This window comes from Carcharhinus amblyrhynchos, unplaced genomic scaffold, assembly GCF_965287045.1.
Source record: "Carcharhinus amblyrhynchos unplaced genomic scaffold, sCarAmb.v2.hapA scaffold_44, whole genome shotgun sequence".
NCBI lineage: Eukaryota > Metazoa > Chordata > Chondrichthyes > Carcharhiniformes > Carcharhinidae > Carcharhinus > Carcharhinus amblyrhynchos.
This window is the reverse complement of record NW_027649785.1, coordinates 1,206,570-1,228,552: the sequence shown is the minus strand read 5'-3', so window position 1 is coordinate 1,228,552 and position 21,983 is coordinate 1,206,570. Positions and strand designations below refer to the sequence as shown.

Genomic DNA, 21,983 nt, shown 5'->3' with positions numbered 1-21,983 from the left:
AAGAAAAGGAATAAAAGCAGCAATGTATTGGGAGTTAGTTTTCCCTGCACTTAGAACCTTAGAACCATAGGACACTACAGCTCAGAAACAGGCCTTTTGGCCCTTCTTGTCTGTGCCGAACCATTTTTCTGCCTAGTCCCCCTGACCTGCACCTGGACCATATCCCTCTGCACCCCTCTCATCCATGTACCTGTCCAAGTTTTTCTTAAATGTTAAAAGTGACCCCGCATTTACGACTTCATCTGGCAGCTCATTCCACACTCCCACCACACTCTGTGTGAAGAATCCCCCCCTAATATTCCCTTTAAACTTTTCCCCCTTTTCACCCTTAACCCATGTCCTCTGGTTTTTTTCTCCCCTAGCCTCAGTGGAAAAAGCCTGCTTGCATTCACTCTATCTATACCCATCAAAATCTTATACACCTCTATCAAATCTCCCCTCATTCTTCTACACTGCAGGGAATAAAGTCCTAACCTATTTAACCTCTCTCTGTAACTCAGTTTCTCAAGTCCCAGCAACATCCTTGTAAACCTTCTCTGCACTCTTTCAACCTCATTAATATCCTTCCTGTAATTAGGTGACCAAAACTGCACACAATACTCTAAATTCAGCCTCACCAATGTCTTATACAACCTCATCATAACATTCCAACTCTTATACTCAATACTTTGATTTATAAAGGCCAATGTTCCAAAAGCACCCTTTACGACTCTATCTACCTTTGACGCCACTTTTAGGGAATTATGTATCTGTATTCCCAGATCCCTCTGTTCTACTACACTCTTCAGTGTCCTACCATTTACCTTGTATGTTGTACCTTGGTTTGTCCTTCCAAAGTGCAATACTTCACACCTGTCTGCATTAAACTCCATCTGCCATTTTTCTGGCTGGTCCAGATCCCTCTGCAAGCTTTGAAAATTTTCCTCACAAGCACCACACCTCCAATCTTTGTATCATCAGCAAATTTGCTGATCCAATTTACCCAGATCCCTCTGTTCTACTACACTCTTCAGTCGCACCAAGCTCCCAGAAAAACAGCAGAAGATCGATTAGAATTATTTTCATTTATTTTGGAAAAAAATAAATTTGAACTTCTCTTAACAGAAAAGACATATATAAAACAATAGATAAACATATGTACAATTCTCTTATAAATATACACTATATACAAAATAAAATTAGAAAACGTATATTTCATTTTGTATGCATATCAAAAATTCTTAAATTATAAAATATTAAAATAACATTGGCTTGATTTTGAAACAACTGCAATAATTGTCCATGTTTTGTTAATAGAAGAAGTCCTTCATAATAAGACACAAATACACAATACATTCTCATATTTGACTATATATAGAATAGTGAGAATCGACTGGGAGGCAGCAATTCTGTTTTTTAAAAATTCAAATAATGTCCTGGGATCACAGACGGGGATTCACTGAAGTCTGAACCATGAGATTTAAAAAAAACTGCCAACTGTCCAGTCCGTTTATCATCTTGTGATGTACGTTGAACTGTGCACATTGTCCAAAAAGCAGTAACTTTGTGCAGATATGAAGGGGTTCCAATGCAGAGAGAGAGGTCACTGCAGTACAGCAGAAACAGCCCTGTGAGCTTGTGTGTGTGTGTCAGGGGCAGATGGAGTGTTGCAGGATGCTGTGTCACAATTCCGTACTCAATGCTTTTTGCCATCGCAGGGGTTGGGGAGCACACACAACAGTGTGGAGAAATCTCGACTGCAATCAGTTCCAAAGGTCCTGCCTTCTTTCTGTCCTGCTCCAACCCCTCCTGATTTGCAATCCTTGGCATCAAAGACGTTTCTCGGAATGACTTCGCCGTTAAACATTTTAGTGCAAAGGTTTCCCAGCTTTCAAAAAGATGTCTGCCGGCATTCTTCATCATCAGAAGCCAGGTACACAAACAGTCTTTCTATACACACGCGCACACATGCACATATATATGCATATATAGTCACACACATAAAAAATATATGCACATATAAATGCACAAACAAAGAGGTGATCCATTCCAACAACGAGCAGCATGAATAAATATTAAATACAGGAATACAAAACCCCGTAATGTCCAATAAATCTGTAAACATTCAGAGATAAGGGAAGCTTCAGCTTTTATATCCGAGGAGATAGGATTCATACCTGGGGAGGAAAGGAATGAGAGGATTAGAGATGGTGCAATGGTAGCCTGGCCGTGGCTCGGGTTTGGTTAGATCTCCATGACCCTTACCTCCACCTGGTCAAAGTGACTGAGGCTTACCTCGGTTGCAAATATGCAGGGCTCCACCCTCTCCGGAAGAATGTACATCGGATGGTACAGTCCCTCCTTCTGAAATGATATTGGGGGCTTCGATGACGTCAGGCATTCAGTTTTCTTACTGAAAGAGAGAAGGTGAGGGAGAAATGGAAAAGCAGCATTAGACTCACACTGGCTTCAACATTAGATAAGCACCGCATAGAGCACTGCAAAGGTTTTAAACACAAAACTCACTTTACAAGGTTCTTTTTGGAAGCTTGCTCCTCCTTCAGATCACCTGCCAGATTGTAATCCATCGGATGAAGCTTGTGCTTGCAGTTAAACTTGTCAGTCAGGCACTCACTGCTCAGTTCAGCATCTTTGTTGGAAATCTTGAAGGGTCCAGTGGAGATGATGAAGGCCTCTTTCTCCTTCTGGTAGCTCGACAGGTTGTTGATGGTCTCCAGATCGTTGCGCATGGCGTTGCGGCCGGCCAGGCTCTTGCGGAGGTGCTTGAGGATCACCACCGCGGCAAACACCACGAGGGTGAGCGTGACAAGGCCCAAGGCGAAAGAGATGGCGAGGGCCACGGGGAACGGGCTGTCCACATCGCTCGGATTGGTGGGCTTCACCCGAAACTCACAACTGGTTCCCATAAATCCAGCTGGGCACTCGCAGACGTGGCCAGTGTAATGAGTGTAGCAAGTACCTTGATTTCGGCAAGGGTTGCTGTTGCAGGCGTCCATGCGAATACTGCAGTCCTTGCCGCCGTAACCCAGGGTGCAGCTGCAGCTGTAGGAGTTGACGCCATCAATGCACGTGCCGCCATTGGCGCACGGACTCTTGGCGCAGTCGTCCACGTTGACCTTGCACCTCGGGCCGATGAAACCTGTGCGGCAGCGGCAGATGAAATTCCGGCCAATGTCCAAACAATGACCTTTTAATGGGAAAAAGGGAGTTAGAGCAAAGCAGAAGTGGGGAGGGGAAGGGGGCAGAGAGAGACAGAGGGCTTGGGTGAACAAGGACTGGTGCTTACCGTTTGCGCAGGGGTTGTTGGTGCAACGGTCAATCTTCTTCTCGCAGTTGGACCCAGTGAAACCGACGGGACAGCGGCAGCTATAGCCCCCACGGGGCCTCTCGGTACAGGAGCCGCCATTAAAACAGGGAGCGTCAGCGCACGTCATGGCACTGACTTCACAGTTCTTGCCATAGAATCCTTGGGGACAGGTGCATGTATAGTTATTCTCTAGATCCTACATGTCGCCATAAACAGAGAAAGAAAGCAAAGTTAAACTGTTCACTGCAAGGGAATTGGAGAGGCTTTTTCAATGCAGCTCAGTGCTTGGAGGGCAGTGGGGGAGAGACAGGGAGACAATCTAATTAACACAACAATGCAAATTGGCCCTTATGGAAGCGGCAGTTAACTGAGTTGGCATGGGCATGAAACGGCCCAGAATCTGGCACCTCTTGCCAGTCTCAAGGCTCCGTCGAGTGGCTCGCTGGTAAATGCCTTTGTCGGAAGGTGCAGAGTCACTCAGAGCTTTCAGGTCCGGAGTACAATCACAGCTCTGTACTTAAGTTACCCAAACATAGCCAGACCGGGGCAACACAAAGAGAAGGTCACCGTCAATACAACACCGAGAAACAGAGTGACTGGGGAAGAACATTACAGGAGAGAAATATCCCTTCCATCTCTCCAAGGTCACAGTGAGAGAGGGAAGTGCTTGTGCCTCTAATGGGTGTTCAGGTACACAGAGGGACGGTTCAAGGCTGGATCTGACCCACATGCTCAGAAAGGACAGATCCTGAATTTCAGTATGAAGTGGAACAAGGGAATCTTCACAAATGTCAGGGAGAGAGAAGAATCCTAACATGCAGCAAGCCACATGCTATACGTTACCTGGAACCTCTCATTTCTCTTGTAAATCTCAACTAATCAAAAACCCTCACAGTCTAAACAAACTGGGTTCATTCCTCCCACCACCCTGACCCTGTACTAACCCAGGGTCGTCACGGTCATTAACTTCCCCCCCCCACCCCATACAAACCCAAGTTCATTAACCCGTCCCCACCCCCTCCCCCCCCCATGCAGAACCAGTGTCATTAAACCCCCTCCCTGTTCAGACCCTGGTCCAGGGTCATTAATCCTTTTTATACCCAACCCAGGGTAATTTAAACCCCCCCCATACCCAACCCAGGGTCATTAAACCACCCCCATACTCAACCCAGGGTCATTAACACCCCCCCCATACCCAACCCAGGGTCATTAAACTGCACCCCCCCCCATACCCAACCCAGGGTCATTAAACTGCACCCCCCCATACCCAACCCAGGGTCATTAAACTGCACCCCCCCATACCCAACCCAGGGTCATTAAACTGCACCCCCCCCATACCCAACCCAGGGTCATTAAACTGCACCCCCCCCATACCCAACCCAGGGTCATTAAACTGCGCCCCCCCCCCAATACCCAACCCAGGGTCATTAAACTGCGCCCCCCCCCCCATACCCAACCCAGGGTCATTAAATCGTGCCCCCCATACCCAATCCAGGGTGGGTCATTAAACTGCCCCCCCCATACCCAACCCAGGGTCATTAAACACCCCCCCATACCCAACCCAGGGTCATTAACCTCCCATTACCCAACCCAGAGTCATTAAACCTCCCCCATATTCAACCCAGGGTCATTAACACCCCTCCCCCCACACCCAACCCAGGATCATTAACCCCTCCCCATACCCAATCCAGGATCATTAACCCCTCCCCATACCCAACCCAGGGTCATTAACCCCCCCATACCCAACCCAGGATCATTAACCCCCCTCAATACCCAACCCAGGGTCATTAACCCCCCCACACCCAACCCAGGGTCATTAACCCCCCCACACCCAACCCAGGGTCATTAACCCCTCCACACCCAACCCAGGGTCATTAACCCCCCCATACCCAACCCAGGATCATTAACCCCCTCCATACCCAACCCAGGGTCATTAACCCCCCCCACACCCAACCCAGGGTCATTAACCCCCCCACACCCAACCCAGGGTCATTAACCCCTCCACACCCAACCCAGGGTCATTAACCCCCCCACACCCAACCCAGGATCATTAACCCCCCTCCATACCCAACCCAGGGTCATTAACCCCCCCACACCCAACCCAGGGTCATTAAACCCCCCCATACCCAACCCAGGATCATTAACCCCCTCCATACCCAACCCAAAGTCATTAACCCATCCCCCATACCCAACCCAGGGTCATTAACCCCCCCATACCCAACCCAGGGTTATTAACCCCTCCATACCCAACCCAGGATCATTAGCCTCCCCCCACCCAACCCAGGGTCATTAGTGCCCCCCCTACCCAACCCAGGGTCATTAGCACCACCCCCCATACCAAACTCAGGGTCATTAGCACCCCCCCATATCCAACAAGGGTCATTAGCCCCCCCTACCCAACCCAGGGTCACTAACCCATCCTGTACCCGGGATCCCGACCCAGGATCTGCTGTACTTCTCCTGCGATGCTTAACTCATACTTTTCCTTGGAATGAGTGCTGTGGACAATGGATGCCTACAGCGGGAAACTCTCCGATTTCCACGAATGTCCATCATCTAGGCTGCCAGGAGAAAATCGTCAGCTGATCTTAAAGAGATGTTCATTAAAAAGGGAGCTGTATCAGATGAAATACTCGGCAGAGCCCACTGTGTCGCACTGGTCCCTGTGATGTTGAACAGCAGGTTTCCTTGACTATACAGACTTACACAGTGCAGAATGGGCAAAAAAATGCTTTATAATTCATTAGATTTTGAAATGAATTTGAGGCTAACAATAAGGTCTCAACTGCTCAATGTCTAACTCTTTTATTGAGACATGCAGACCAGTTTGTGCAATCCTAACTTGATGTTTTCCAAGTCAAAATCTACCTCTAGAATTGACCTCAGCAATCACTGGCCATCATTGACCAGGAATCGAGGTCTTGAGGGTAACATCCCTGATTCAGAGCTAGGGGGTTCAAATCCCACCCCAGGATCTGATGCCCATAATGTATGTTCATAATGTGGCCAAACAGGTTTGAGTTTGCTTCCAACATGAGCCAATGAGTGGGAGCAAGAGATTCCTGGTCAGCCGCCATTTAGCCCGAGTAGCACCCCTCAAGCCACAAGTGACAGACTGGTGACCTGTTCCCGGAATAAACCTGGAACAAATAAAAATCTGCCGTGTGTACCCTGAGGTGTGGTGAGAGAAACAGACAAAGCCTACTGCAGAAAAATATGATTCAGAGGCTGGGATGAACGATCGGGAGACTTGAGATCTCAAAACCAGTCCAATTTCTATTTGAGAGCCATAATTGAACCTGCCTCCACCACAAGTTCAGGCCCTAACTCCTCATTGTGTAATAAAAATATCCCCCAATCATTCTTTTACCATTCACCTTAAACCCGTTGCCCTCTCATTCTCCATCCTTCCACAGTTCCTCTCCATCTACTCTGTTCGGACCCCTCCCGATTTTGAACCTTTCTATTAAACCACCTCTCAATTTTTCTCTTCTCTAAGGAGAACAGCCTTTCCAACCTGTCCATCCAAAGGAAGCCCCTGGAACCATGCTTGTAAATCTTTCCTGCATCCTCTCCAGTGCCTTCACATCCCTGATGCACTGCCCCAGAATTGGATACAATGAGCAGGATTTTACAGCCTTACTTAACCCAAGACTGGGAAATCCTGCCTGAGCTCAACAGACCTTCCCATTGTCCATCTCTCGCCCGCTCCAATTCTGGGGCGGGCAGAGCGAAAGAATCCCAGTTGAGGCTAAACCAAAGTTCACCATAATTTCCATGCTTTTGCATTCAACACTCCTCTATGACAAACACAAATACCCTCAGATTCCGCCCTTCCTGTATCCTCTTTGGTTTATATCGGGCAGGATTTTCCATTCCCGCTGCGGTGTTTTGTGGCGGTGGAGGTCTGCCATTGGCCAGCAGTGGGACATTCCAGACCCGCCGCTGTCAACAGACTTTCCCATTGTTCACACCTTCCACCGCCAGGGAACCTGTCGCTGGGACCCAGAAGATTCCACAAATGGGAATGACTGGAAATCCCGCCCATTGTCTCCCCACATTCCTTCCAACAAAATATATCCTGCCACATCCCTCCGTTTAGTTTTGATCAGTTCCCTTCCGCCTGCCCACTCTGTTTACACTTTAAGGTTTATCACCAACCGTCTCCCACCTCACCAATCCTTCCAAGCTTTGTGTCACCAGCAAACTGTGCACCCAACACAATATCATTCCTAAAGATTTATGATAACATCATATCCTACACATCCTGGGAAATGAACCAGAATTGGGAGAGCTTTCCCACTGACTGGTCAAGCAACAGCCTAACGTAGTCTGTGAGGTATGACTCTGATATGATTATGCCTCAGCCTCCACCTTCACCAGTCCTGGGTCTGTCCTAGGATCCCTACAGTGCAAAAGGAGGCCATTCAGCTCACTGAGTGCACCAACCAGCCTTTTTTTGTATCTTACCCAGGCCCTATATGGGCGGCATGATGGCACAGTGGTTAGCACAACTGCCTCACAGCACCAGGGACCCAGGTTCAATTACCAGCTTGGGTAACTGTCTGCGTGGAGACTGCATGTTCTCCCCGAGTTTGAGTGGATTTCCTCCGGGTGCTCCGGTTTCCTCCCTTTCCCTCCCAGAGTCCAAAGATATGTCTGTTAGGTGGATTAGCCATGCGAAATTGCCCCTTAGTGTCCCAAGATGCGTATGTGAGGGGGATTAGCAAGATAAATACATGAGGTTGCAAGGATGAAGGAGGCAGTCCACATTGAGACAAAGACCCATTACATTGTATTGGGCACTGACTGTGAGAGCGAGCCACTCTGACACTCTCTGGACAAAGATTTGAAAATGCCACTGTGGACTATCTCGACTTGAATAATGCCCCCTTGAGGTTGGGGGTTGGACCAAGTGTAGGCACTAGCCTGAGCTTCCAAGAAATTCTTCATCTGAAGTTTTACAACTGAAGGAGCAGCTAGAAGATTCTCTGAAGGGAATGGGGGTACGTTTGATATATTGCAATCTGTTCTCCTGTGGTTGTTACTGGGTATAGACCTGAAGGTAGTTAGATACCCCGACTGCCCAGTTGTGTGGAGTTTGCAAAGAAAGAGACTACAGACTTTCCTTGCCTACCCTTGGGACATTGGGACCAGTTTTACTTTATTGCCACAGTGAGGATCATTTTTATTCTTTCATGGGACATGGGCATCACTGGCTCGGCCATCATTCATTGCCCATCCCTAATTGTCCCTTAAGGTGGTGGTGAGCTGCCTTCTTGAACTGTTGCAGTCCCTGAGGTGTAGATATACCCCCAGTGCTGGTAGAAAGGGACTTCCAGGATATTGACCCAGCAACAATAAAGGTGATATATTTCCAACTCAGGATGGTGAGTGACTTGGAGAACTTCCAAGTGCTGGTGTTCCCAGGTATCTGATATCTTTGTCCTTCTACATGGTAGCAGTTGTGTGTTTGGAAGGTGCTGCCTCAGGAACCTTGGTGAGTTGCTGCAGTGCATCTTGTATATGGTCCACACTGCTGCCACTGTGCATTGATGGTGGACAGAGTGAACATTGGAGATGGTGGCTGGGATTTTCCAGACCCTCCAACAGCAGGCATCCTTGCACGCAGAATCCCACTGGGTGGACGTGGTGCCAAACAAGCGGGGCTGCTTTATCCCAGATGGTGTTGAGATTCTTGAGTGTTGTTGGAGCTGCACCCATCCAGACAAGTGGAGAGTATTCCATCACACTCCTGACTTGTGCCTTTCAACAAGCTTTGGGGAGTCAGGAAGTGAGTTACTGTGAAGTTACAACTTCACCCAATGTTCCTTGCTGTTTGTGCTGGTGTACAATAGCAGATCAGTCCAACATTGTCTGTCGTATGCTATTGGTAAGAGCATTAAAATGAGTTCCTCAGAGAGGAGAGGAAGACTTCCAATTCGGATGTAAAGTTATAATTGAATGGATATTTAGTCACCACCTTCAACACCCACCCCATCCAGCTGCCTGCCGCTGGAAAGCACTGCAGGCCACCTCCGAATCCTCCCCCACCTTTAACACATGGCCAGAACTGACCAGATCCCGGCCGCAGGGAGAAACCAGGCCTGTTCTCTCGGTGCTATCCCAGGATCACCATGGCCACCACCTCCCCCCCCGCAGAGGACAGAGCTCTTTAAGATTGACTCCAATTACAACAACAACTGACCAACAGAGGCAATAACACAGTAAAAAGTCTGACAACACCAGGTTTTAGTCCAACCGATTTATTTGATAATACTCACAAGCTTTCGAGGGGACTGCCTCTTCGTCAGGTGAATGGAGAGTTCTCTCCATTACGAAGAGGCAGTCCCCTCGAAAGCTTGTGAGTATTATCAAATAAATCGGTTGGACTAAAACCTGGTGTTGTCAGACTTTTTACTGTGTTTACGCCAGTCCAACGCCGGCATACCCACATCACAACAGAGGCAATGCAGGGAAGATGATCCGGGAACGAAGCATTGCAATCTCGCATGCTGCTGCCAGTGAGAACGGATAATTTGTCTCTGTACACTGCAGCAGGTCTGGAGAATCCCAGCCATGGGCAAGGTCAGAACCCATGGATAAGAGAAGGTTGGAGTCCTCAGAGGGATTCGATAAGAATGATGAAGGTCAAATTTCTGGCACTGGGACACCGTGCGTAAATGTAGGTGGTTGAGGGTAGGAGTGTTGGATGAGCTAACTCAGGAAGGACTGTTCTGAATAAGTGGAAGGATGAGGGAGGCTTTGGAATCGTTGAGTTGGCAGATGGATAAGGACTAAACAGGAGCTGGCCCTAGACAGGATGAAGGAAGTGATAGTACAGTGCTACGCTCCCTCAGTACTGCATTGGTGGTTTAGCATTGGATAATCTGCTTACATCACTGGGATGGAACTTAAATCCACAACTTTCTGAGTTAGGACAGAGTGTGATTTAGTCCATTGAGAGTGTACCGACTACAGTCCCACCCAGGCCCTATTCCCATAATCCCACACATTTACCCTGCTAATCCCCCTGACACTAGGGTCAATTAAGCATGGCCAATCAACCTAACCTGCACATGTTTGGACTGTGGGAGGAAACCAGAACACCTGGAGGAAACCCACACAGACACAGGGAGAATGTGCAAGCTCCACACAGACGGTGACCCAAGGCCAGAATTGAACCTGGGTCTCTGGCGCCGTGACGCAGCAGTGCTAACCACTGTGCTAGTGGGCCATCCTAATTGGCTAGTAATCCAGAGGCCTAGACTCATGCTCTGGGGACGTGGGTTCAAATCCCACCACAGCAGCTGGTGGAATTTAAATAAAATTAATAAAATCTGGGATTGGAAGTTAGTTCAGTAACGGGGACTGTGAAACTATTAATTGTTGCAAAAACCCATCTGGTTGACTGTCCTTTAGGGAAGGAAATCTGCCATCCTTACCCAGTCTGACCTACATATGACTCCAGGCCATAGCAATGGCCGAGCAAGGTGCTCAATTCAAGGGGTAATTGGGGATGAGTAACTAATGTAGGCCCAGCCAGCTATGCCCACATCTGAGTAACAGGGTGGCCAGAAACTCTCCCAGAGCTCCACCAGTTCATTCTCAGAGAGTTACGAAGGAATGGAGTTCTTCCCCTGGGGATACTGGAAGCAAGGGATACATCATCTTAAAATGAGGCCAGTCAGGAGCAAAGTTAGAAATCTTAAAATGAGGCCAGTCAGGAGCAAAGTTAGAAATCACTTTGATCGTGTTAGCGAAGAGGTCAAGTGTCAATTGAAGCTTTCATGACTCAAGGATGGATAGGGTTTTTAATACATAAAGACACCATGGGACGTGGGGAATTGAGGTTCGGAGTAAGTGAAAGGGTGGCATGGTGGCACAGTGGTTAGCACTGCTGCCTCACAGGGCCAGGGTTCAATTCCAGCCCTGGGTCACTGTCTGTGTGGAGTTTTCACGTTCTCCCCGTGTCTGCATGCATTCCCTCCAGGTACTCCGATTTCCTCCCACAGTCCAAACATGCTAAATTGCCCCTTAGCTAGATTAGCCATGATCATTGTATGGGATTAAGGGGATAGGACAGGGCAGGTGGGCCTGGGTACGATACTCCTTTGAAGACATAGTGCAAACTTGATGGGCCAAATGGCCTCCTTCTGTTATACAAGTCTCGACTTTATCCAATGACTGTACTATTACTAATGGTGAGGCCTTGTGGAACAGCATCCCTACCAGAAGCTCTGGCTTCCAGCACTTGTTGACTTTGGAAGGGGTGTTCAATATGGTTCAGAGAATCTGATTGGACGTCCTTCCCCCACTATTCCCCAAAGGGTAATTTGAGTATGAAGATAAGCTAACAACAACTGTTACTGATAGCTAGTTAACAATCTGCAACCTTCCAACAATAATGACAACCTGCAGTCATATACCACCCTAATCTAGTAAATTTCCCAAGGCGCATAATCAAATAGGAACCAGCATCCAAGTCAGAAGAAAGACCAGGAGGGATGACCAAAAGCTTGGTTGGTCTTAAAGGAATAGAGAGGAAAGGAAGGCTTAGGGAGGAAATTCGATTACATATCAGGACCTAGCCACAATTAGGGAGGCACAAAATTTGAGGCATGTGCACGAGGTCCGAATCGGTGGGGGGGGGGGGGGGGGGGGGTGGGGGTGCGGTGGAGGGAATAGGGCAGGGGGAGATCTTGGATGGATTTGAACCCATGGATGCTAATTTTCAATTGGATAATTGTTGAACCTTGCCTCCTCCCATGACTCAGTAACAGGTCAGAGAGCATAGGGGTGATGGCTGAGTGGCACTTGGTGCAAATAAGGATGCATAGGAACAGGAGAAGGCCATTCAACCCTTGAATCTGACCTGCTGTTCAATGAGATTACAGCTATTGACTTTACTCTATTTGACTATTAATCATTGACTATTTGTTAGAGTTTGTTCTATTGACCATTAACGAAAATTTATTAACCTCAGATTTAAAATTGATGGAGTGCCAATTACTATTTGAGTTCCAACTGCTACCATCCTTTGTAGGAATGTTCTTTAATTTCCCTGCTGCAGGGTCTGATTTTTCAAGCTAGTGCCGGTGGAAATCATTTCTCTCCATCAACCCATTCTGTTCCACAAAACACTTTAGAAAACTAGACCAAATAAACTTCTGAATTCCAAAGAATCCAACTCCAGTTTATGTAATGTCTCAAATGGTAATTTGACACTTTGATGATCTGAGTATCATCACAGTGTGAATCCCGCCAAAGCCAATATATCGTTCTGAACATGTACTTGGAGAACTGCCTACAGTTCCCAGGTGTGGTCTAACCATAGCTTAGTATAATTGAGGTATGACTTCTACCCCCTTGTATTAATATTTGAATGGGTGTAAATTGAGAGAGGTGGATACTCAGTGAGATCTTGGTGTCCTTGTGCATCAATCACTGAAAGTAAGCCCCTAGGTACAGCAGGCAGTAAAGAAGGCAAATCGTTGTTGGATTTGAGTATAGGAGTAGGGATGTTTTACTACTACTGTATAGGGCATTGGTGAGGCCACATCTGTAGTATTGTGTGCAGATTTGGCATCCTTATCTAAGAAAGGATGTCCTTGCTATAAAGGGAGTAGAGCGAAGATTTACCAGACTTACTCCTGGGATGGCAGGTCTGTCATATGACGAAAGACTAATTCAGTTAGGATTATACTCATTGGAGTTCAGAGAGTGACAGGGATCTCAGAGAAGCTTATAAACTTCTAACAGGGTTAGACTGGGTAGATTCAGAAAGAATGTTCCCGAGGGTGGTGGGAAGGGGTGTTGCGGAGGTGGTGGGGGGGAGGAAGAACTATTAGTCATAGTTTGAGGATAAGAGGTAAACATTTTACAACTCAGAGGCGGTGAATCACTGGAATTCACTAATATAGAATGTAGCTGAGGCCAAAATGTGTGATTTCAGGAAGAAATTAGATTTCGCTCTTGGAGCTAAAGGGATCAAAGGCTATGGGAGGAAGGAGGGATCAGGATACTGAATTTGATGATCAGCCAAGATCATTAATGAGTGGTGGAGCAGGTTCGAAGGGCTGAATGGCCTACTCCTGCTTCTAGTTTCTATGTTTCAACATATTCTTTTTTTTCAATTATTCTTTGTACCTCTTCATGACATTTGAGTAATCTGTGCAGCACCCTCCCTACTCCTCCCCCAAGGGACCTCCACTGTTTCTAGTCTTTCACCATTTAGAAGTCTCCCTGTGATCTGTCCTTTTCCAAGGTCCTGTGATTGGGAGCAGCAAACTATTGGGGTGATTTGAAGTTTATGGAGGGACAGATTTGCCAGATTTGAGGATGAGGGAGCTCAGGCAGGGGGTGAAGTCACACAGGAGCTGACACTCTTGAACAGTGGACACTAACCAGACACAAGACAGTGGAAAGGGGGTAGAAGGCAAAGTTTGCCACGGTGTCATTGGTCCTCAGAGTCTTACTGAGAAAGTTCTATTGGAGAGTGTGGCCTTGTCAAACTCACACAAACTGCCCAAAATAAAGAAATAACTAGCTTTGTGGTTGGGACAAGTGAATTTTACAATCCCTTCTGAGCACTTCTAGCAATAATGGTTCACACAAAAGGTCCCACTTGTTTGTTTTTACACATTATCATTGGGAATATAATCCCTACAATTATTCCAACAAAAAACTGCCAAATCAGTGAATAGAATTGCCTGTTGGAAACAGAAAGATTTAAGTGTCCTGTTCAGCTTAGACAGTGTGGATCAGGGAGGTCCAAGGTTTCAGATCTGGTCTGTGCTGGGGATTCCAGTCAGTGTGATAATAGCAAATCCAACTCTAATATACCTTTCCCTTTGCTGCCTTCTGAAAGCACTCGTGCCATCAGACTTGGGGGGAATTGGCGATACATGATCTCAGACCATCTCAGTGCATATACTTCCAGAAAGAGGGGCTGTAACTATGGCTAGAGTCCCTCTCCCTCCAAGGCAGTTTAGATCAGAGTTGAGGAGGAATTTCTTCACTCAAAGGGTGGTGAATCTCTGGAATTCTCTGCCCATTGAAGTGGTGGAGGCTGCCTCGCTAAATATATTTAAGATGCGGGTTGATAGGTTTTTGATAGGCAAGGGAATTAAGGGTTATGGGGAGAAAGCGGGAAAGTGGAACTGGTCCACTTCAGGTCAGCCATGATCTTATTGAATGGCGGGGCAGGCTCAAAGGGCTAGATGGCCTACTCCTGCTCCTATTTCCTATGTTCTTATGTTCTTAAGGCCCCTGTTAATGGTATTGTTTGGACACAAGGTGAAGGGCATTGTTTAATTGAGTATTTTTATCAATGAGGAATAATTGGACAATGGAAGGGTTGTGACACCTAACTGTCTGTCCTGATTCTGTTCCCACCCAGCTGTCCCTGGAGAGGGAGTGTGCAGTGTCCCTTGCAATGCTTCAAGTCTTCCATACCACAGGGACTGGAGTGACTCATCAGCCCCGGGAATGACATTTTAAGTTAATCGAATGAGTCTCCCTTTTGAAAGTTTTATTTTTTTCAGTCCCCTTTCAAGGGCCATTGCTTCTGTTAATGTGTGTATTGTTTATTTGAAAAGGTGAAGAGATAGGGGATAGCTGGGACATTGGGCTGAGTGGGAGGAGAGCAGCAAGACTGAGCAAAGTCAATAAACTCTCTCAATAAAGGAAAGTTCTGCGCCTCAGTTTCAACCTCACTAGCTGGCATGGACCCTGATAAAGACCTCCCAATCCTCAGCTGGGACTTCACCAGCCTTAACAACCCAAAATCACAACATGCCCCCACCCCCCAGAATAGCTCACGTGAGAACCTTGGAGCACAGAAAAAAACCAAGACCCAGACCTACACCGAGTTCAGTTCCACCTCAAGCGGGGGACAGCAGAATCCAGTACAGAGGAGAATGGAGTCAGACACTATGTCAACACCGGCTAAATTAGGAGCACTTCATTCCTGTAAAATGGACGTGCCAGACATGGTCGCAGGAATAGAAAAGAGGAAATCCTTGCATTTTTACAGGGCCTTTCACAACGTCAGACAATGGAGCGCTTTTCAGGAGCAGAGGCTGTCATTGTGTAGCAAAGATGGCAGCTAATATGCACACAGCAAGATCCCACAGACAGCCACACGACAACGAATGAATGTATCTGTTCTCCAGCAAGATCACAGTGACGGCATTAATAGAATTTGTTAGGTAGGAGGTTGGTGGGGAAGGAAAGACAAATCAATGAAGGAAGGAAATGAATGGTTAGCGGGCTGGGAGTGAACATTGAACCCACGTGGGGCGGCGATGCGCTTTCAGGGACACTTACCGTGCAGCTCCCTCCGTTTTTACAGGGATTGCTCTCACACTCATTGACCTCAATCTCGCAGTTGGTCCCACTGAAGCCTGGTTTGCAGTTACAGGTATAGCTGCCTTGGCCAGTGTTGGTGCATGTCGCTCCGTTCTTGCATGGCTTGTGGTTGGTGCAGTAGTTGAGATCCTGGTTGCAGAAGAGTCCGCCCCAGCCCTCCTGACAATTACACTGCCAAGGCTGCTGGCACACGCCATGGAAGCAGCCCGGGTATCGGATACACTGATCACAAAACCGACCCTGCCAGCCAATGCGGCACCTGGGAAGGGGGGAATTTAACAATGATTACCAATCAAAGCAGCTTCTAATGGAGGACAGGACAAAATGACAATACCATAAACAAGAAATTTCGAAATACACTCCACCCGCACATTGCAGAATAATAGATGCTGTCAGAACTTGTATATCTACAGGCAGTTACATCAAGTAGCCCAGAGTTCAGCGCTTAGATTACTGGATTTACAACTGGGAAGTTGAACCCACAAGAGCCCCTATAGTGCAGAAGGAGGCCAATGAGATCATCAAGTCTGCATGGACTCTGTGAAAGAACATCCCACATCTGTCGCCCTAGCCCCGTAACCCTGTGCCTTTATGGCTAATCCATCTAACCTGCTCATCTCTTAAGTTTATTTTATTAATGTCACATGTAGGCTTACATTGACACTGCAATGAAGTTATTGTGAAAATCCCCTAGTCACCACACTCCGGTGCCTGTTCGGGTACACTGAGGGAGAATTTAACACGGCCACGTATCTGACCAGCATGTCTTCTGGACTATAGGAGGAAACCACATCACCCAGAGGAAACCTGTGCAGACAAGGGGGGGGGGGGGGGGGGGTGGGGGATGTGCAGACTGCGCAGAGACAGTGACCCAAGCTGGGAATCAAACCCGAGTCCCTGGAGCAGTGAGACAGCAGTGCTAATCACTGTGCCACTGTGCTGCCCATTTGGATACTAAAGGGCAAGTTACAATGGCCAATCCACCTAAGCTGAATATCTTTGGGCTGGGAGATGATGGTGTGGGAGTAATCTACTGGTAACCAAAGGCCCAGGCTAAGGCTTTAGTGATATGGGTTCAAATCCCATAATTAATGAACAATTAATTTTAAACAAAAGCCGGAATTTGAAAGCGAGCCTCAGTAATGACGACCTTGGCAGCTGTCATTGATTGTCCAAAAGATCTATCTGGTTCACTAAAATCCTTTAGGGAAGGAAATCTGCCATCCTTACCTGGTCTGGCTTATGCAACTTGAAGAGCCACAGCAATGTGGTTGACTTTTAAATACCCTCTGAAATGGCCAAACAAGCCACACAGTTCAATGGCAATTAGGAATGAGCAACAAATGCTGGTCTTTGCCCTAATGACACCCACATCCCACAAAAGTATAAAGAGAAAAAAATGAGAATCCCAAGAATGGATTATTTTGATTTTGAACAATTTAAAGAATTTAAGAAACTGTTATCAGTAAACGGACCAAAGAGCTATTAAGAAACAACTGGTTCCCCTGTGACCTAGGGACTGAAACCTGCCATCCTTCCCTCAGATGATCTATATGTGACTTCAGTCCCATGGGAATGCGGTTGATGCGTTAAGCTCCCCCAGAAAGTGACTCAATTGTCTCAAAATGGCCAACTGTGCGGATCTGATAATCTACAGGCTGTTTCCAGGGTCACACACTGAGACAAATATCAACTGCTGCTGGAGGGTCATCAACTTGGTGAAGGATGGTCTTTAGTCCACCGGAAACTTGCTGATCTTCCACTGCAAAGATTTGTCCTCAACCGAGTGTTGCAGACTGGCACATTCCAAGGTCCAGGACTATGTGCTGAGGGATGCTCTCAAACTCAGGGCAGCCCCGTCAAGACACAATGAAGAAAGGCCAGCTTGTAAGGCCATTCAGCCAATGTAGACCAAGGGGCTAGTAACCAGGAAACCCCCTCGGGCGGTGTTTAATTCTAACTGCGTGTAACTTTGGTAAAGAATGGCAGAGTGTAACGTGACCAATGTATGTCGTTTGGACTTATATTGAAATATATGTAACCTGCTCAGACTGAACTCAGCATGAATTTTGATCTCAGGAAAAATGTAAATTATAGCATCATTGAATTCCTACAGTGCAAAAGGAGGCCATTCAGCACATTGAGCATGCATCGAAAACAATCTCGCCCAGACCCTATCCCTCTAACCCCATGCATTTACCCTGCTCATCCCCCTGACACTGAGGAGCAATTTAGCATGGCCAATCCACCCAACCAGCACATCTTACATGTATAAGGTGCTGGTGTTGGACTGGGGTAAACACAGTAAGAAGCCTCACAAACCAGGTTAAAGTCCAACAGGTTTATTTGGAATCATGAGCTTTCACAGCGCTGCTCCTTCATCAGCTGAGCACTTTGAGATTGTGGGACATTAAGGGGCAATTTAGCATGGCCAAGCTACCTAACCTACACATCTTTGGAGTGATTGAACTTTACTGTAATAACAATTAGAAATGTTTTTTTAATGTGTCCTTCAGGTTATGAGCAGCACAGTAGCACAGTGGTTAGCACTGCTGCTTCACAGCTTCAAGGTCCTGGGTTCAATTCCCAGCTCGGGTCACTGCCTGTGTGGAATTTGCACATTCTCCTCGTGTCTGCGTGGGTTTCATCTGGGTGCTCCAGTTTCCTCCCACAGTCCAAAGATGTGTGGGTTAGGTTGATTGGCCGTTCTAAGAAATTGCCCCTTAGTATCCAGGGATGTGTAGGTTAAAGGGATTAGTGAGTATAATATGTAGGGATATGGGGGTAGGGCCTGGGTGGGATTGTGTTCTGTGCAGACTTGACGGGCTGAAGGGCCTCTTTCTGCACTGCAGGGTTCTATGATTCTGGTATATATGAATAAAGTATCTATATATTGTATATATATATATACACAACAAATAATGAATGCTGGGCTCCCCTGTGACATCCACTTACTAAAGAGCTCCCTTCCTTTTAACCGAGAATAAAAGTTTAACAATTGAATCTTAACTCACTTGCATTCTCCAGGCTGTTCACAGTATCCATAACTATCGTTACAGTCCGACAGGCAAATGGCTGTGAAATCAATGGATTTGTGTTTGTGGTTGAGGAGGGGAGTTGGGGGGGTGGGGGGGAGGAAGAAAAAGATAACTTTAAGAGACACACAAACACACATACATCTGCATCATTATCAAGTTCCTTTTTTTGTCATTTTCTTTTTGTTTAAGGTCTCCGCCCAGACAGAACTCCTGAACAATGTGAACACATTTTGGCTGTCTGACCGTCTGCAAGTGAAAGACTTGGGGACGCGTGGTGGCAATTAAACCCACTTTCTGTGGACACTTAAGTAGCTGGGGATAAAAGAAAGCTGTAAACCCGGGGGGGGGGGGGAGGCAACAGAGTCAAAGACCCCCACCCCCCTCCGTGTTAACAACCGAGACTGGCGAATTAAATGTCTATGGCAACATATCCCTCCCTCCCTTCCCCTCTGTACAATGAAGCTCTTTAAAATGTGGTGAGATTTATTCAAATATTCCCTCCCTGGGCTTGCTGAGTGTCAGATGGCTTTGTGCAGTCCACCCGAGGAGGCAGCCTCTGTATTAACACACTTGAATAAGTTAACCAGACCCACCATATGTTTGCATTCACATGCATTCAGTCCCCTTCTATGTGTGTGTGTGTGTGTGTACACACAACTGCAGCCTACCTAACCCCTCTCCTATATCAAACCCTTCAAACTCAACTCAAACTGAACCCTTCCCTAACAGTGAAAAAAATGGGAGGGGGAGCACTTTAAGTGTGACATTTGCAGAATAAGATGTAACGCTCAAAATTAAATGAATTAAAATAACCCTCAACCTGAATGTAAGCACTAACCCTCAAAACTGCATTTGCAAACGGAAAGAATTTTTTTTTATATATTTGAAGGAAGTTGTATTTTAAGACCCCCTCCATCCCTTGTGGATTTGGGACAATGAACCCCCCACAATGAGTCAGAAATGTCACCCAGACACATCTCTCTGGGATCAGCCTTACGCTCCGAGCAGTAGTTGCCCCTCCAGCCGGCCAGGCAGACTCTCCTGCCGCTCTCATCGCAGGTATAGTGGCCGAAGGTGTCGTCCCTGGGGCGGCAGTAGTCAGAGCAGCCCTCGCCATAATAGTGCTCCTCGCACACCACATGGTAGGAGTAACGCAGTTCACTCTGTCCCCCTGTCTGCACATCCTGCGACCAGTCCTCCCCGATGGCCAAGCGGCGGCCAGTGGCCAAGCGGCTGACCAGATTCTCCGGGTCATCTACAAACAGAGAGAGGGAGAGAGTGGGGCAAACTGGCTGAGATAATGGGAGGTGGGAGTGGACAGAGCCAGAGAGTGAGAGAGACAGAGTGATGGAGACAGAGTGAATGAGGGACAGGGTGAAGGAGACAGAGAGAGTGAAGGAGACAGAGTGAATGAGGGAGAGAGAATGAGAGAGGGAGACAGAGAGTGATAGAACGCAGAACCAGAGAGAGGGAGAGAAAGACACAGACAGGGAAAGATGGAGAGAGGGAGGAGAGACAGAGTGAGAGAGAAACATAGACACAGATCGAGACATACACAGACAGGGAGAGTGAGAGACAGTGAGGGAGACAGAGAGAGAGAGAAAACCAAAAGAGAAAACGCTGGAAAATCTCAGCAGGTCTGGCAGCATTTGTAAGGAGAGAAAAGAGCTGATGTTTCGAATCCAGAAGACCCTTTGTCAAAGAGACAGAGAGAGGGGGAGACACAGAGACAGAGACAGAGTGAGGGAGAGAGACAAACAGAGTGAGGGAGACAGCCAACAGTGTTGGGGATATGGCTGAGTACACGGCGCCCTCTACTAGAAAGATTCTGAACTGCGATTACCAATACTGGCTTCGTCCGATTCTGCATTCCACACTTCCAGAATTAGAGAGAAAGTGCCCTGTAAACAGAGAAACACACAAACTGTCATTAACAGAAAGATCAACTGTACAGATATGCTGAATACAAACTCTCTCTCTGCATCAGACACATTGCTGTCAAAGTTCAAACTAAACTGGGGGGGGAACCTTAAAATTAGACTTTTAGTTTAGCCTACAAGCAATTACTCCAAACTCCTGACAGGGTTCAGAGTGAAAGTCTAAACAGTTTCAGATTTTATTGAAATGAACGATCTTACCGGCCAGGTAAAGTGAAAGGGGATTCGGATGGGTTCGCTGTCCCGCACCAAGTCGCTTCCTGGCCTCAGGACTGGAGTGGTGCCCGCGCCGTAGGTGCAGGGTGGCTCCGAGGAGATGTTCACCTGGTAATGCTTCAGACATACACGGAAGAAACGGCCACACCGCAGCCCCCTCTGACAAGCCCGGGTCAACTCCGGCTGCCGGCTGCTGAACGAGTGGACTTTCAACTCAAAGATACCCGTGCAAGAGCTCTGGGGAGCAACAAGAACAATAATTAAAAAGGGCAAGGAGAGTAAATATCACACACACAAATAAATATACCCAGACTAAAACACTGCATACAAATAAATATTACACAGACTAATAGATTACACAGACTAACATATTACACATACTAAATATTACAGACTAACATATTACAGACACACAAATAAACATACACACACTAAAACATTACACAGGGACTAAAATGAATATTACACGCACAGAAAAATATTGCATGCACATACACGAAAATATTAGACCCAGAGACAAATTGTACAGCAGAACGAGAAAGTGGGGCTAAAACAAAGAGAGGAGGCACAGATTCTAGAGTTAGTTCGGGATCAGCTTACCTGGGGCAATGAGAGAGTGAAAACCATGTAAAGGAAAAGGATTGGAACCATTCTGAATCGGAGCTGCGACCGTCCAACGATAGGAGGCTGGAGGCAGGCAAAATATCCAAACCCGACTGAGACTGTCGTTTTTAGGGGAAAATGACAAGCCACTGATGACTGAGTAACACTCCGAGCTGAGGAATTGTGGATGAGTCCTGTCCCTGGTATGTGTGCAGTTGTTAGTCCCTCCTGTTAAAATGCGAGGCAGCTCCTCTCTCTCTCTCTGTCTGTCTGTCTGTCCCTGTCTCAGTGTGAGTGCCTGCCTCTGCTGCTGTGTATGAATGAAGCTCACGGCAGCTATTCCCTTTTATATAGTTCCGCCGGGTGTGAGATTCGTCAATCATTGTGACAGAGGCCTCTCTCTGATCCCTGTCAATAAAAAAAGCAGACACCTCCAGGAAAGCCAAATGGGTTCAGGAGAGAGAGAGAGAGAACCGAAAGCACGCAGAAAAAAAACCCCAACATCACATC

At 47.1% G+C, this 21,983-nt stretch overlaps 1 protein-coding gene across 2 annotated transcripts; it reads right to left on the bottom strand.

The window, feature by feature from the left end:
* Positions 1-1,178: 1,178 nt before the first annotated feature.
* dlc (deltaC) lies at positions 1,179-21,774 on the bottom strand. 2 transcript variants are annotated; one of them, XM_080181998.1, is made up of 10 exons: positions 21,471-21,774; positions 20,856-21,107; positions 20,561-20,618; positions 19,715-19,972; positions 18,694-18,754; positions 15,638-15,938; positions 3,287-3,503; positions 2,506-3,187; positions 2,275-2,392; positions 1,179-2,156 (listed from the first exon to the last, which is right to left on the bottom strand). In XM_080181998.1, the coding sequence occupies exons 1-10, from the start codon at positions 21,519-21,521 to the stop codon at positions 2,151-2,153; spliced, it is 2,004 nt and encodes a 667-aa protein (XP_080038124.1). In that variant the 5' UTR covers positions 21,522-21,774; the 3' UTR covers positions 1,179-2,150. The 2 variants fall into 2 exon arrangements, with proteins under 2 accessions (XP_080038124.1, XP_080038123.1); XM_080181997.1 differs by lacking the exons at positions 20,561-20,618; positions 20,856-21,107; positions 21,471-21,774 and having other exon boundaries at positions 19,715-20,552.
* Positions 21,775-21,983: the final 209 nt, after the last annotated feature.